The 17,964-nt window shown below is 41.3% G+C and overlaps 1 protein-coding gene across 2 annotated transcripts in view; it reads right to left on the minus strand.

Moving 5' to 3' along the window:
- Nucleotides 1–16,143: 16,143 nt before the first annotated feature.
- Nucleotides 16,144–17,964, minus strand: part of kiaa0513 (KIAA0513 ortholog) — a 49,311-nt gene continuing 47,490 nt past the window's right edge. For both annotated transcript variants that reach the window (XM_075470755.1, XM_075470754.1), the window contains one exon: nucleotides 16,144–17,292. In XM_075470755.1, coding sequence (XP_075326870.1) covers nucleotides 17,243–17,292 — 50 coding nt within the window. In that variant the 3' untranslated portion in view covers nucleotides 16,144–17,242. The remainder of the gene's footprint in view (nucleotides 17,293–17,964) is intronic.

Below are 17,964 nucleotides of genomic sequence, written 5' to 3' on the forward strand. Positions count from 1 at the left end.
GACCAATAAAGTTCATGTTTTATCCTTATTGTGCGGTTTTCTACCCTGATGCTGCTCGATTGTCTGGACTGTGTCATGAACTCCACCAACTGACAGCGTGAGCTGCAAACGAGGCCTCACTGCAGTCGCTCTTTCTAAAGATCCTAAACGAGCCTTTCTGAGCTCTGACTCGTTACAGGATGACACCTGCATGAAATCAGAGAGCCGTGCTGACAGCATCATTACAAACAGAGAGCAGACACGTCTAAATATAGGCCCGCAGCAAACACACTCATACCCCTCAGAAACACTATGCAAGGCTGACGCTGTGCAAATCAGGAATGTTTGTTTGAAATAAATAAACTTCCCCACATTTGAGGAGAGGAACTCACAATCAAAAGCATTTCCTGTGTATAGGATTCTTTTAGGCAGACGTGTAAATAAAACATGATGAAAACCTCTGGCGGAAAGAGAGAAACGAGAGGAGAGTCGGTTCAGCTCGACTCAAAGCTCGCTCTCTGTGGGATCTGGGTACACATCAGACTGACACATGAACCTCTGGGTCCTCATCCTCCACTCATCTCTCAAGTCTTCTACAAGCAAAGTCAATTAGTAAACGTTGGCTATCTGATGGTCTCTGTGAGTGTTTGAACAGTAAAAGATCCTCCTGAGAAAGCAGCTCAGACCAAAAGGAAATCCACTCGCTTTTATTTGTTATGATAGAAAACAAACCGTGCTGATGGGTCGTGGTCACGGATCTTTAACCAGACTGACCTCTGGAGCAGGACAAGCAGCGGAAACACGCACACAAACATGCATTAATCCACCCATACACATCAATACATACAAAATACAAACAAACACGCACACTCTCTGTATGTATTTATGTTCTATGAATGTCTGTATGTGTCTATGAATCGAGGCTAAAACATCCGTCCTGCTCCTCCGTGCTGTGTCGGGGGTCTCAGGAAGCAATCCTAACCCTTGATGTGTGGCATCAAAGCTTAACCCTATTGTTTCTGCTGGGCATTTGTACATTACATCACATTACGGTCATTGTGCAGACGCTTTTATCCAAAGCGACTCACAATAAGTGTGTTCCACATCAGTAGGCAAAAGAACTTCAGCTCACAAGAAATCAGAAGTGCATTTCCTTCCAAAAGCAAACAGCTAAGAGCAGAACTAGTGCTGGAGTAAGTGCGATAAGTTAGGTACCGAGACAGATGGGAAGAGAATTTAGAAAACAAATAAGTGCGTAAGGAGCTGGGAGGGAGCAGGTGAGGTCCTCAGAGGGCGGATCAGGGGAGTGTTTCTGAAGAGATGGTTTGCAGCCTGCGGCCAAAGATGGGCAGCGACTTTGTTTAATTCTAATGAGCCCCACGTGCACACTGAATCACAAATGCTCGGCATTCCCTGCGAGTGTCCGATCCATATGGCGGAGTCACGGAGTTGGGGGTTTTCTTTCCTCTGGGCCCGCAGCCTGTGGACGGGGGCGTAACACCCTCCAGGGTTCTGCAGAAGTCATTCAGAGACACATCTGGTTCTTTTTCTACTGCTTCATCAAATCTTTTTCTTTCAAGCTGAGTTTGTGTGTGTCTCATTGGGATTGTTTTGCATCTTTAAGTCGTTATTTTGTCTCTGATTTTGATTGTTTAGAGTGTCTTTAGTTGTTTTCTTTGTCTTTGAGATTATTTATGTCTTTGTGGTCATTTTGCATCGTTTTCTCTCTGTGTGTGTGTGTGTGTGTGTGTGTGTGTGTGTGTGTGTGTGTGTGTGTGTGTGAGATGGGATTATTCAAAAACTGGAAAATGATACATACCTTCCAATTTTTCTCTGTAAATCTCCAATGAAACTCTTTTAAGAATTCTGTTTGATGCTTCAGTCGACGGATAGATAGATAGATAGATAGATAGATAGATAGATAGATAGATAGATAGATAGATAGATAGATAGATAGATAGATAGATAGATAGATAGATAGATAGATAGATAGATAGATGGATGGATAGATGGATAGATAGATAGATAGATAGATAGATAGATAGATAGATAGATAGATAGATAGATAGATAGATAGATAGATACGTACATGGATAGATAGATAGATAGATAGATAGATAGATAGATAGATAGATAGATAGATAGATAGATAGATAGATAGATAGATACGTACATGGATAGATAGATAGATAGATAGATAGATAGATAGATAGATAGATAGATAGATAGATAGATAGATAGATAGATAGATACGTACATGGATAGATAGATACGTACATGGATAGATAGATAGATAGATAGATAGATAGATAGATAGATAGATAGATAGATAGATAGATAGATAGATAGATAGATAGATAGATACGTACATGGATAGATAGATAGATAGATAGATAGATAGATAGATAGATAGATAGATAGATAGATAGATAGATAGATAGATAGATAGATAGATAGATACGTACATGGATAGATAGATAGATAGATAGAAAGATAGATAGATAGATAGATAGATAGATAGATAGATAGATAGATAGATAGATAGATAGATAGATAGATAGATAGATAGATACGTACATGGATAGATAGATAGATAGATAGAAAGATAGATAGATAGATAGATAGATAGATAGATAGATAGATAGATAGATAGATAGATAGATAGATAGATAGATAGATAGATAGATAGATAGATAGATAGATAGATCAGGGCACCTTCACTTAATGGAGAGAAGTGCCTCATGTGTGGTAGGAAACAGGAAACAGGACAGTTTCAGTGAACGGTCCAGTTTCTGTGGGGGATGAACGTTGATCACTCGGAGCTTTTGGAGCTGACTAAATGTTGTCTGGATGACTCAGTTTTAGACCAAGCAGACAAATGTTGGAGAGAAATATGGCTACAGCTCTGGGAGGTTACACTATCTCTGTTTCATGTGCAATCAAGTCCCCGCTCAGCGCTAAATCACACAGTCTGCAGCTCGCTGCTTCAAAAGGACTTCTAATCCAAGTGTTTATTATATTTTTTCACTCTCTACATAAACCGCCCTCACTTGTCCAAATACACACTCAGCACCGGCAGGAGGGCGGGGCTGTGATGAAGATGGATGGGCTTGGTTCAGGCCACATTAGCTGCTAATCAAGTAAGGTTTCCTGGCACAGAGTTCCATACGTCTAATGTCCTCCAGAGCAGGACTGACGCTGTTTACAGCGAGGAAACAACAGACGTGCACACGGAGAGACGCGCGGTGCACCAACAGGAGCTCCATCAGGCCCGAGGGGAACTTAAAGTGGACCGTTCGGCCATGGGATGCATGTTAATCACAGGAGTTACACTTCTGAGTTACATTCAGTTAATAATGCTGAAACACTTCCTGGTTGGGTTCAGGCAACAACAACATTTGAATTCAGTTTTATTTATAAAGCGCCAAATCACAACAAATGCAACAGATACAGTCCAATTCAAGCCAATTCAGCACTGGAAAAAATCAAAGTCTTACCAAGTATTTTTGTCTCATTTCTAGTCCAAATATCTCATTACACTTAATATCAGACACAACTGCCTAACAAGTTCTATTTCAGCCAGATATAGGGACTTGTTTGAAGACAATACATCTGGAATATCTTGTTAAATGAAAAAGTCTTGAAAACAAATTGTTTTGAGTCACATATCATATGAAACAAGCTTTTTTTTCCATTTGAAGAGGTTTTTAAGCTAATTTCAAGATCACTTTTATCTCAATAGTCCCAAATATCACATCTTATTTCAAGAAATCTTGACAGGCCGATTTTCACTAGTTCCATTGGCAGATTTTTTTGCTTATTTCAAGCAAAAACGTCTTTTATTTGTTGTTTTTTTACTTATTTTTGGAGGGGCATGTGAGATTAGTCCAGTGGACTGTGGGAAGAAGAAAGTTAAACCTTTAACAAGGACTTTAGTGTCCAGAATAACTTATTAGTTAGTTATTACAGGATCAGTTTGGGGGCATCTGACCTTGTGCTGTTTGATAAAGTACTTTTAGGATTAAAAAAAAGTGTCAATTTTCATGTTTAATAATAATTTATCCCACAATTTATTGTGAAACACGAATGACAGATTAAATCCGTAAAAGCTGCAGGTCGCTCTCCTCTTTTTTTACGCGTTACCATGGCGACCCAGAAGTAAGTAAATGTACAGAATGTGTAGAATTCATTCGGGCTGGTGTGAGCTGTCAGACTGTGAATCCATGAACTGAACAGAAGATGGACGCAGCTGACGGCCACGAGGCCCCAGCTCGAAAACTTTTCTGACTCATCAGTTAGGTTCCGTCCTTGTGAAAATAACTCCCCCATTAAACCGGCTTCAGGCCTCACAGATTTCAGTCCATCCAGTGTTTGCGCCTCACTGCTCAGCGCCACCGTCTCACGTCCAAATGAGATCACTTCTGGAAACACGGTGACGTCTGAGTGCCCGCTGAGAGTCTGTTCATGTCTGCGTGCGCCTCTGCTTTTCTGTGCCAAACCACACCAAAGCCTCCATTAATATTCCAAAATGTTTGGAGTGCTTTTGATTCAGCGTGGACGCGACTTCAAAGCGCTCACGGTCATGTTCCGTTGTTTATTTTTGTGACATCCAACCAAGATTTCAAAGCCCGATGAATATTTTAGTAGCATCCCTCCCTCTCAGCTCGGCAGTGATCCCTGTCTGCTGTCGGACGTTCAGCCTAAACACTGAGATTATTTCAGCGTATTTATTTTGCTGTGACTCCAACACAAAGAAACTAATATTTACTGTGTGTTTAACATGAGCAAGCTGCTGGTAAAGCTCCAAAACCTGAAGACAACACTCCTCATGCTGCACACCATGGCGTCACTCTCAGATTCACCACAGAGATGTGAAAACTTTTCAACATCTGCAGCTTTTTTTTTCCACCAACTGTAAACAAACAGTCCCAGTCCCGTGAGGATGGGGTGTATATGTGTGTGTATACGTGTGTGCATGAACACTGGCAGGAGAACGTGTACACAGCAGCAGGATTACCACCCTCAGACCGGGACCACCCTGACTTTAACACTTAATCTAGGAGGAAGTGCATCTGCATCACAGGGCTCGGTCACACACACACGTGCACGCTCACGTGCACGCACACACGCCTATGCAAAGCAGGAGTCGTGTTGCAACGCAGTTTGTGTCCCCAACACACACTTCATTTGAGCGGTTAAACCCAAACAAACCCGTCAGATTTATGCTACACAGCTGGGCTTGTACAAACCCGACATGTTTGCTGAGCGTGGTATTTCCAGAGTGTCTGTGAATGCATCGTAGTTGTGTTTGTATGTATAGTGTCAAAATACATCAGTGGAGCAAAAAAAAAAAAAAAGAGCGGAGGAAAGTCACCTGATGTTGGACAGCTGCAAACCGTAAGCCTGAATCAGAGGAAAAAATCTAAATCTTACCAAGTATCTTTGTCTCATTGAGTATCTCATTACACTTAATATAAGACACAACTGCCTAACAAGCACCATTTCAGCCAGATATAGGGACTTGTTTGAAGACAATACATCTGGAATATCTTGTTAAATGAAAAAGTCTTGAAAACAAATTGTTTTGAGTCATATTTCACATGAAACAAGCTTTTTTTTTTCCATTTGAAGAGGTTTTTAAGCTAATTTCAAGATCACTTTTATCTCAAAAGTCCTAAATATCACATCTTATTTCAAGAAATCTTGACATGCCGATTTTCACTAGTTCCATTGGCAGATTTTTTTGCTTATTTCAAGCAAAAACGTCTTTTATTTATTTTTTTTTCTTACTTATTTTTGGAGGGGCATTTTTTCCAGTGTGCAGTTTATCGTCACTGCCTGTCTTCACCTTCTTCTCCTGCATTTGGGTCCTTAACCTTTAGTTTATTGCTTCCATCAACCTTTTCTAAGGTCCAGAAACGTTAGAGATGCACATAATGATGGCTCAGTGCAGTTCTTGCAGAATTGACCTATAAACTGTTGTATTTCTACACTGGAAAAAATGCCCCTCCAAAAATAAGTAAAAAAAACAACAAATAAAAGACGTTTTTGCTTGAAATAAGCAAAAAAAATCTGCCAAAGGAACTAGTGAAAATCGGCTTGTCAAGATTTTTTTAAATAAGATGTGATATTTAGGACTTTTGAGTTAAAAGTGATCTTGAAATTAGCTTAAAAACCTCTTCAAATGTAAAAAAAAAAAGCTTGTTTCATTTGACATGTGACTCAAAACAATTTGTTTTCAAGACTTTTTCATTTAACAAGATATTCCAGATGTATTGTCTTCAAACAAGTCCCTATATCTGGCTGAAATGGTGCTTGTTAGGCAGTTGTTTCTTATATTAAGTGTAATGAGATACTCAATGAGACAAATATACTTGGTAAGATTTTTAACGATAATGTCCCGGTGACACCAGAAGGCTGAACATCTTCTCCCTCTGCACCTTAACAGAGGTTCAGAAGGAGGAAAGCTGCGCTGATCTCTGGTGAAAGGCTCACATTCTGTACGCCTGCATCAATAATCTGCTTGTGTTGATCGGGACAATGTGCCGGAGTGTTCCAGTGTTCGAGGCTCGGTCCCATTTCCAGCTCTGCGTATAAATAAACAGCGGTCACGCTGGCTGCGCTCTGATTGGATGCCATGTAATGAGCTGTGAAAGGCCAGTCAGCAGTGTCACACCACCAATGCCCTGCTCCGTCTAATTAATACCAGACCCAGACACACATGACACAGCCGTGCAACAAGCAGGGCCGGAGTTTCAGCTTCTCCAGACTCATCGCACAGCCAGTAAAAGTCACAAAGAAACAGGAAAAAGTCCCGTTGAACGTCGTGGAGTAGGTCTGCAATGATGTGACGAGACCGAGGACACTGAGAAGGAAGCATCACGTCAACAGTTACAGCGATCGATCAAATATCTAAAAATATATTTAACGGAAAAAAACGACCACAAAAAACACACTTTGAGCATTTTTTTAACCCTTTACATTTATCAGTGTAATGGGTCACTCTACACGGAAAAGCAGTCGTCTTGTTGCCATAAATGTCATGCAGAAGAAGAGTGCTGTTCAGAGGGCCGTGCAGAAGAAGGCTGTGTTCCAAACCGCATACTACTCCTACTACTCCTACTAACTTTTTGAGTTAGTATGCGAGTTTGAGTAAGCAGAAGTTCCCGGATGCATACTAGATTCTCTGAAATGTTGGGTATGCATTATGAGGTTACTACTCATACTCAAACTACCCAAGATGCAACGTAACGTGACGTCACCGATCGTCATTTCCTGTCAAAACGGCAGTTTCAAGCTAGCTACAACGAGGGCAGGTTCACTTCCTGTTTTCAAAACAAAAGCACCAATTGTATGGTAATGGCTTTCCCTATGATAAAAGGCAACGGGTATTTTATTTTGTGAAAATAACCGGAAGTGCGTTGCTCACTGCGGCTAGCTTTAGTAGCGCCGAATTCGTGAGAACAAAATTGTAAACAGCCGGTATTTTGACAGATTTTCAACACGTTGGGGATCTAAACGATTACTTTCTCTCCTGAAAATGTTTCAAATGTTGCTAAAGTTTACAGAGTTTAGAGCTTAAGCGAAATCAGCTTCAGGCCGGCTGATTTCGGCTCGGGCAGGAGCGAAATGCATTGTGGGTAAACGCTCTGCATACCGTCTGATCGATGAGTATGCAGTATGGAAGTATGAAGTATGCAGTATGCAGTATGTAGTATGCAGTATGTAGTATGTAGTATGCAGTATGCAGTATGTAGTATGTAGTATGCAGTATGCAGTATGCAGTATGCAGTATGTAGTATGTAGTATGCAGTATGCAGTATGTAGTATGTAGTATGCAGTATGCAGTATGTAGTATGCAGTATGTAGTATGTAGTATGCAGTATGTAGTATGTAGTATGCAGTATGTAGTATGTAGTATGTAGTATGCAGTATGTAGTATGTAGTATGTAGTATGCAGTATGTAGTATGTAGTATGCAGTATGTAGTATGTATTATGTAGTATGTAGTATGTAGTATGCGGTTTCGAACACAGACTCTTATACACACAGGGTTAACAGGGAACAGGTGGAATCATTCATGCCACAATCAGACTGGGACACGAGAGGAAGAGCAAGTGACCTGAAACTAAAGGGAGAGTTAATCTTTCAAAATAAAACAGGAAGTGACAAAACATGACATGGAGACGAGACAAAAAACCCGCTTGACCTCACCGCGGTGTGACACTTTCTGGATGAAGTTTGCATGTTTCCATGTCTTTGTGGCCTCGCTCTGGGGACACCAGCTTCCTCCCTCCGTCCCAAACAGAAATATTACAAACCGACAGCCATGATGAACAGAAAATAATCTGCATCCTGTCAAAACATTGGTGTCTGTCCTAATTTATCAGTTTATTCCCGACACACAGCTTCGGTCTCTGCATTCTGCAGCATTTCGGTGCAACATTCACGTCCCCATGAAATCAAACTGATTACAGCTTTTTTACGTATATCTGCTGTAACCATTTAAAAGTGTTACTCACCCTGCTGGTCAGTGGTTTTAATGTTGTGGCTGATTGGTGCACATCTTGTGGTTTACATCCCCCAAACATCAGGGTGCAACACTTCCTGTCACACGGTGAGGTCAAGTTGGGTTTTTGTCCTGTCTCCATGTTTTGTCATTTCCTGTTTTGTTTTGAAGAGTATCTCTCCTCTTGTTTCAGGTCTCTTGCTCTTCCTCATATGTCCCCCGTTGGAGTATCTTCGCTGATTCCTGATCGTGTCCACCTGATTCCCGTTGCCCTCATGTGTCTGATAGTCTGCGTCTCCCTGCGTCGTTACAACGCCGTTATCGTTACTGAGAATTTAAAGTGGCGCGTTACTACAATTTGGTTGTTGGCTTTCGGCTACACATCAGCTGCATGCTGCCTGGAGAGAGCAGGGGTGGGGATGATGACACCGTTGGAAATACGATGATGATTGGCTGTGTGGGCGGATGCCCTGCTCACGCTGTCTCACTGCACGCACTGACGACAAAACACACACAAGACAGCGACAATGGCGACGAGCCAGGGAAGTTCAAAGGTAGCGTTCTCTAACTGGAAGTACCAGCACTACTTCTCACTCGTGGAGATAAAAGGCAAGAATGTGTATGTAACATGCACGCTATGCCCAGGGAAAAAAACTTTATCCACGTCTGCCTCAAGTAACTCAAATCTAATGAAGCACCTTACATCAACCCATGCGAATATGACACTTGTTGCTTCTGCAGCTGCTAACCTAACCCCAAGCCCAAATGCAGCTAGCTAACCCAACCCCAGGCCCAAAGGCAGCTGCTAACCAAACCCCAGGCCCAAAGGCAGCTGCTAACCCAACCCCAGGCCCAAATGCAGCTGCTAGCCCAACCCCAGGCCCAAATGCAGCTAGCTAACCCAACCCCAGGCCCAAATGCAGCTGCTAGCCCAACCCCAGGCCCAAATGCAGCTGCTAACCCAACCCCAGGCCCAAATGCAGCTGCTAACCCAACCCCAGGCCCAAAGCCAGCTAGCTAGCCCAACCCCAGGCCCAAATGCAGCTGCTAGCCCAACCCCAGGCCCAAATGCAGCTGCTAACCCAACCCCAGGCCCAAATGCAGCTAGCTAACCCAACCTCAGGCCCAAATGCAGCTGCTAACCCAACCCCAGGCCCAAATGCAGCTGCTAGCCCAACCCCAGGCCCAAATGCAGCTAGCTAACCCAACCCCAGGCCCAAAGGCAGTTAGCCAATCCAACCCCAAGCCCAAAGGCAGCTAGCTAACCCAACCCCAGGCCCAAATGCAGCTAGTTAACCCAACCCCAGGCCCAAAGGCAGCTAGCTAACCCAACCCCAAGCCCAAAGGCAGCTAGTTAACCCAACCTCAGGCCCAAAGGCAGCTAGCTAATCCAACCTCAGGCCCAAAGGCAGCTAGCTAATCCAACCCCAAGCCCAAAGGCAGCTAGTTAACCCAACCCCAGGCCCAAAGGCAGCTAGCTAACCCAACCCCAGGCCCAAAGGCAGCTAGCTAACCCAACCCCAAAGGCAGCTAGCTAACCCAACCCCAGGCCCAAAGGCAGCTAGCTAACCCAACCCCAGGCCCAAAGGCAGCTAGCGTGAGCCCCAGCGAAGGAGACGGAGCCACTCGAAACTCGGGTCAGAAACAGGTGACCACCATCACCATTTTATATTCAATATTTATGTTTTTATTTCTATGCATCATATGGCAGGCTGCAATCTATTGAGTTCAAATAAATACAGAATGTTCTAAATTACTGTATTTGATGTTAAAGATGTTATAGAACGTAACAGCGTTATAGAACATAAAAAATAACGCCACAGTTACTTTGCTGAGTAACTAATTACTTTTACAATGTGGTAACTGAGTTACTAACTCAATTACTTTTTGGGAGCAGTAACTAGTCACTGTAACTAATTACTTTTTAAAAGTAACTTGACCGACACTGGTGGTTGGATATATGTAATACAATCTGCCCAATTGGATACTCTGCATCTGAGTCCTCCTTTAAGCCCAGGTCTGACACTTCCAGACAAAACAGAAATGGTTGATTCCTAAACCTGAACTCTGAGTACTGACTTCTGGTCTGTGGATCAGTGGATGGAGCCTGATCAGGCCAACGGAGCTGACCAATCAGAGCAGACTGGGCTTTTCCTGGGGCGGATTGCCCCTGAGCTCGTTGTTTCACTCGTAGGACAGCAGCTGCTTCCACTCAACACTGTGAACTCTGAGGTCAGCGGCGTCAATTCAGCCAAAGCTAAGGTGTGGCAAGGTCACTATAGTCACATGACTACAGTATCAATCAATAAATTTACATGCCCAGCAAATAATCACCACAAAAGTCTGCTGTGTAGCTTATCTGTGTGCAAATGCAGTCTCACTCACATAGCCGCTAACATAACAATGGACTCGTTTCCGTCTCCCTGTTAGCATTAGCATTGGCAATAGCATTAGCATTAGTATTAGCATTAGCATTAGCATTAGTATTAGCATTAGTATTAGCATTAGTATTAGCATTAGCATTAGCATTAGTATTAGTATTAGTATTAGCATTAGCATTAGCATTAGTATTAGTATTAGCATTAGCATTAGCGGGAGAGGGGCTGAAGTGGACAGCCTTGATAACAGCCTGAATCCCGCCTTCACTTCCTGGTCCTCCTTCCTCTGCCGCTGGGGCAACATTGGACCCATCATCACCGGCCCTTTTTTTGGTGATAAATAAATCTAAAGTTTTCTGTTCCTTTTCATATTTTACATTAATTAGCAAACAAAAAATCCCGCTAATAACATCCGCTTTGACCTCCAGGCTCCGTCATCTCGTGGGAGGGAGTGAGGGAGGGGGGGGGGGGGGGGGGGCTGGGAGATACCACAAAAGGGAAGATGATACTTAGATAAATGATTGTGTTGTTCAGAATTTCAATTATAGTTCATTTATATGTATTAAATAATAGAATAATCAATACAAATTGACACAGAGTAATTCCATAAATTCATTTAAAAAAAAAAAAAAAAGAAAAACGAACATTTCCATTTTCCCCTGGAGCCAAGAAGTGGCAGCTGCCGTACCCAACTGACGCCCCGAAACTGATCACCAACTGGGGACGAACTTGGCTGGCATTTCATTTCATTTAAAGGGAGAAAGTGGCAGCAACCACAGTGAGCTCTGCCGGCTTTACCTCAAACAGATGGTTCTGACAGACCATCAGAACCAGTAAGAAGCCCAGCCTGCTGCTTTCTGGACCAGTCGGAGACCGGAGGGGGAAGTTTGTCTGAGGAGCGGGTCACAGCAACCCGGCTGAGGAGATGAATGTGGCTTTTACAGCCTCAGTGAGGCGGTTCCTGACTGCAGAGAGCGGACCGGACAACACTCATGTGTGTGGGTGGAATCTTTGTTTGTTTGGGAGGTTTCTGCACATTAATGGACCTTTTTATAATGAGGTCAGCCCAGGGGGAAAACTGGGTTTACTGAGCATGCAGCTCATAGTTTGGAGAGGACAAAGTATTCATACAAAGTTATTCTAAATCTGTGAGAATAAAGCTGGAGTCACCACGACAAGTCAAACATCCTTTCTGCTAATGACAGAATTTACTCTGTAGTGAGATCCACTGTCTCTATCCCGTGTTATAATCTAAGTAAATCGGCCATTTTCTGCTCTGATAACACCTCCTTTGACTTGATGACAACGTGCACGTCCATTCAGAATCAGAATCAGAAAAATCTTTATTTATCTCCGAAGGGCAATTAGAAGGGCGAAGAGCGGTACATTAAAAGAAGAGCAAGAAAATGGAATCACAAAGAAAAATAAAATAAAAACACAAAAGGGGTGACAAAAAATAAAATAATAAAATAATAAAATAAATAAAATATTTAGCAAATAAATAAAAAATAAAATAAAATAAAATAAAATAAAATAAAATAAAATAAAATAAAATAAAATAAAATAAAAAATAAATAAAAATAAAAATAAATTAAAAATAAAAATAAAGAAAAATAGGGCGTCGATAAAAATTAAAATGACAGTGTGATTAAAGTGACATTGTAGTTAAAGTTCGTTGATGGTGAATGCCTCTCAGAGGTTTTAATTCTGTTTGCAGGCACTAAATCAACCTTTTTGTGACGGTTCTGAACGATTAGCAGTTTTAAGCGTTAAAAGGCAGCAGAGGTTTGGTGGGAGAGCTGCACACAGCCATCATCCAGGAGTTAGTCTCCTTTAGTCCGCTTCTTTCGACACTTAATCAAAGTTTCTAACTTTTACTAGATTAGATTAGATTACATTAAACTTTATTGTCATTGAACACAGTAACAACTACTTGAACAACGAAATGCAGTTTAGCATCTAACGAAAAGTGCAAAGTATGTATAAATGGGCTGTGCAGGTGTGAACTGAATATACTATATGATGCAGTGAATGTGCTAAAATAAATATATACAGTTAGGGCTGGGCAACGATTAAAATGTTTAATCTAATTAATCACATGATTTCCCTGATTAATCACGATTAATCTCATTTGTACGCAGAATCCAAAAATGAATCCAAAAGTAGTGTATAGCTTTTAGCATTTAGCTTTATTTTAAATGTGCTGCCATATGAATGAAAGTGCCATAACATTTGTTGTGCAAACACACTTTTAACATCAGCATCTTTCTGTAGTTTTTATGTAGAAGCCTCGCTCCACTGTCTGTTTCCTTGAATGACTTGCTGCTATCAGTTGTGTGTTTTGCCTTTAAGTGATATTTTAGACTGGAACTACTATGCTGAGAAGACAATTCAACTTGGCAGTGTTTACAGATGACTTTGGTTCTGTCGACTCCGCCGTCTGGAAGAACTTTAAAATGAAAATGGCCGAGTAAAAGTTCCGTACCCTTCTCCATGTTTGGTGGATCCGCCGATTACTTTCTTTTCCTGTTCCACAGCAGACAGCAGCAGACTTTTACAGAATAAAAGCCTGTGAGCAACAGACTTTTACAAAAATAAAAGCCTGTGAGCAACAGACTTTTACAAAAATAAAAGCCTGTGAGCAACAGACTTTTACAAAAATAAAAGCATGTGAGCAACAGACTTTTACAGAATAAAAGCCTGTGAGCAACAGACTTTTACAAAATAAAAGCCTGTGAGCAACAGACTTTTACAAAATAAAAGCCTGTGAGCGACAGACTTTTACAAAATAAAAGCCTGGGAGCAACAGACTTTTACAAAAATAAAAGCATGTGAGCAACAGACTTTTACAGAATAAAAGCCTGTGAGCAACAGACTTTTACAGAATAAAAGCCTGTGAGCAACAGACTTTTACAAAAATAAAAGCCTGTGAGCAACAGACTTTTACAAAAATAAAAGCCTGTGAGCAACAGACTTTTACAAAAATAAAAGCATGTGAGCAACAGACTTTTACAACAATAAAATAGATAATAAAACACGGGTGGTTGTAGTGGGTTGAGCAGGCGCGAGATCCGCATCGGACAGCCCTGTGCTGCATGTTGTTCCCCCTCTCTCTGCTCCCTGCTTCCTGTCTCTCTGAACTTTCCATTAAAGGCACAAAAGCCCCCCCAAAACATTTTTTTAACATTTTGAAAAAAAAAAGATAATTAAATCTGTGTTAATAAAATATTTATCGGCGTTCAATAATTAACGAGTTAACGCGATAATAACGAGTTAACTCGCCCAGCCCTAATATATACACGATGTATTATGTATTATAGATCACTACAGGTATGGTTGACTATACTATAGAATATATACAGTATGTTGATTAGTGTAGGTATGAAAAATAAATATGCTATTATATACAGTGTTAAAAAATATATACAGTATGATATTTAACAGTAAAAAAACAGCAGGTGTAGGAAGATGAATATACTAATATGTATGTACAATATAGGCACATGAGCACCTCTGTGTATAGTTTAGCAGGGTGACAGCTGAGGGGTAAAAACTGTTCCTGAACCTGCTGGTTCTGGAGGGACCTGTAGCGCCTCCTGGAGGGGAGGAGGGTGAACAGTCTGTGACCTGGGTGAGAGCTGGCAGTCCCTTATCTCAGTTTGTTTACTTTACATGATGCAGGCATTAAATAAAGCCTGAATACTTTGAAGGTTATCCTGGGTGTGAGTGTCTTTCCCACATTACTGTGACACCAGTCACAGAATAGATTTTAAAAGCCTGTTGATGGTTTACATCTGTGATCTGTTCAGAGAATATAAAGCCAGCAGAGCTCTGAGATCCAAGGACTCAGGTCAGCTGGTCCAGTCCAGAGTCCAGACTAAACATGGAGAAGCAGCATTTAGCTGTTATGCTGCAAACAAGTGGAACAAACTGCCAGTGGAGATTAAACTTTCACCAAATGGAGACATTTTTAAATCCAGGTTAAAGACATTTCTGTTCTCATGTGTCTATGCATGAAATCTGCACGATATCTGTGAACTTATCTGGACTGTTGCTTGTTTTTAATCATTTTAATGATTTTATCTGTTTCTCTTTATATTCTTTTATGTATTTTTAATGCTTCTTCCACTCCCTGCTGCAATGCTTTTATTTTATGTGAAGCACTTTGAACTGTTCTGTACATGAAATGTGCTACAAATAAATTTGATTTGATCAGGCTGTCAGACTTTATGAAATCTTCCTTTATGAAGTCATTTTTCAAAATGAATGAATGTGCAGATCAGTCAGCTGATCTGAAGCTGCGGCTACACGTGGACAATCTTTTCGTTCTTAAAATCACTTCAGTGAATGTCGTTTCCTTTAAATCATTAAGACAGTTTATTTGTACACATTTTGATTTAATAGAATTCATTAAACATCGAACACTTTGGGACAATTCCACCAACAACAACAACATGATGAGACTAAATGTAGTGCAAACAGCTCGTCCTGAGCCAACGACTCCAGAACACAGTCAGAGAAATCCACAATAAGTTGAACACATCAGGAAAACGCACGGAGTCCTGGCTTGGCAGTACTGGAAATGAGACCTCGGGAGTTTAAAATGTCAGAATGAAATGGATTCAGAGCTCATGCACATGAAAACACTGCATGTGGCTGCGAGGGAATGCTTTACATGTATAGATGGGACACGTACGGGAGCCCTTCAGGGACACAATGCACCACTACATCTACAGTTTCTACATCTACGGCTACAGACCCACATCACACACGGAGATGCACAGAGTTCACACGACGACAGAAGGTCGGGAGGGAGCTTCGGCCTCAGTTGGAAGGGCTTTGATCAAAGACACGATGCTGCCCCCCGGTGGCAGCTCCAGGTAACACACGACACGGTTCAGTCACTCAGGTTGATGCAGTTTATGGAAGTTTTTCTGTGCCATCAGAGTTTGAATACGAATTTCTTATATTGAATTTTTACAGCATCAAAATCAGACTTTGAATTTGAAAAACCAACAGTGTAAAATAAAAAAAACAATTTAAAAACAAATCAGTGGAAAAAAATTCAGCATCTAAAAAACAATTCTGTGGAAATAAATTCAACTTCAAAAAATTCAGTGGAAAAAAATTCAACTTAAAAAAAAGAATGGAAAAAAAATTCAACTTAAAAAAATTCAGTGGAAAAAAATTCAACTTAAAAAAAAGAATGGAAAAAAAATTCACCTTCAAAAAATTCAGTGGTAAAAAAATTCACCTTCAAAAAATTCAGTGGAAAAAAATTCACCTTCAAAAAATTCAGTGGAAAAAAATTCAACTTAAAAAAATTCAGTGGAAAAAAATTCAACTTAAAAAAAAAGAATGGAAAAAAAATTCACCTTCAAAAAATTCAGTAGATAAAAATTAGAGTAATAGATATTAATAATATGTATTGAGCTGATCTGTCCAATGGAGCGTAACCTGATTGGCTGCCGTTGGATGAATTGAGAACAGGGATCGATTGCTTCCTTATTTACCCGGATGTTGAGTCTGGTTCTTTTTCCACTGAATTTTTGTTTTTAGAAATTGTTTTTTTTTTACACTGTTGGTTTTTCAAATTCAAAGTCTGTTTTTGATGCTGTAAGAAATTCTTTATTAGAAATTCGTATTCAAACTCTGATGGCACAGAAAACCTTCCGTGCAGTTTGCAGGTGCAGCAGGAAGCAGGCCACACCTGCGCTGTCGGTTTACAGCCCAACACGGACTGCAGGACGCGTCAGAGGAAACACAAACCAAGTCGCCTGTGATCACCTGTCAGAGCGGGGGGGCGACGGACGCCAGAGGACGGTCACTTCCATGGAAGGCACTTTCAGGGGACGACGAGACTCACATGTTCATGATAAAACAATAAAAATCAGCATCTCTGAACGGTTGATGTATGCAGGCTGTAATGGGACTGAGTCCCACAGCTCGGCGACGTCACTTCTCCTTCTATCGTTCCCTTTTTGGCCAGATTAAGCAAACATGTGGCGTCAGGTTTGGTGTAAATCTTTGTGTTCGACAGCCAGTTCCTGCTGGGAGGAATATGTTGTTTAAATGCAGTAAAGTTTGAGGTTTAATGTTCGATTACACCAGAAAACAGCACGACAAACTCCTACTGGCACGCATGCATCACTGGATGGGAATAAAAACAGAATAAACAGCACTTTATCCGGGTTTTTCACTCGTGTCCGGGTTCTGGGACGGAGGCGATGATGGCGATGCGTTATTGCTCGTATCAGAGACGGAGGTTCCTACGGCGACGACACGGTTCAGCACACAGGTACAGCAACAACATCCAATCAGAGAGGAGCGTCGGGGAGCCGGAGGGAAACCGTCGATGCGTCCGTCACCCTCAGAAATCACTCTGCCGCCATTTTCTCTATGTGGTCGCTCAGGAGCTTGAACTGTTCTGCAGAGATAAAAACACACACGTCGTTTTTTTATCGTCAAAGAGCTGCTGGGATGCTGAAATGTGGAGCCGACTAAAGCTTGTGTTGTCATAGCTTTCACTGCTTGCAAGACGCTTGATTCTTTTGAAATGGAAGCAGCACACACCTCCATCCTTTTCTCACCGGGTCAAAGACATCATGTTCTTCTTAAAGTTAGAAAAAAATCAAGTACACACTTAAAGGATAAGACCGGTTTTTTGACATTGGGCCCTTGATTTCACATTATAGCATGATGTTCTACTCACCCCTGCTTGTTGTTGAACATTTGGAGCTGTTCCGAAGATATTCGAGAGGCGTCTGGCTGCTCTCTTGAGATATTCGGCCATGAAACGGTTTCCTATGGGCAAGCTTATACAGGCACAAACTATGCTGTTTATCATTTATTAATTACTGTACACTAGCACTGATAACGTGGAGGTGCGTCGCTTACTTAAAAAAATCCGGGTTATTGTAATTTTGATTTTTTTGTCGTAAAGTGGGTGTTACTGACGTCATCGTCGTGCTACTGCCACAGACAGCCCACAGACCTGCTGCCTATTTATTCATTCGGCTAAAATTCAAAATTAGTAACCCGGATTTTTTTAAGTAAGCGACGCACCTCCACGTTATCAGTGCTAGTGTAGAGTAATTAA

Source organism: Odontesthes bonariensis, chromosome 7 (assembly GCF_027942865.1).
Source record: "Odontesthes bonariensis isolate fOdoBon6 chromosome 7, fOdoBon6.hap1, whole genome shotgun sequence".
In the NCBI taxonomy this organism is placed as follows: domain Eukaryota; kingdom Metazoa; phylum Chordata; class Actinopteri; order Atheriniformes; family Atherinopsidae; genus Odontesthes; species Odontesthes bonariensis.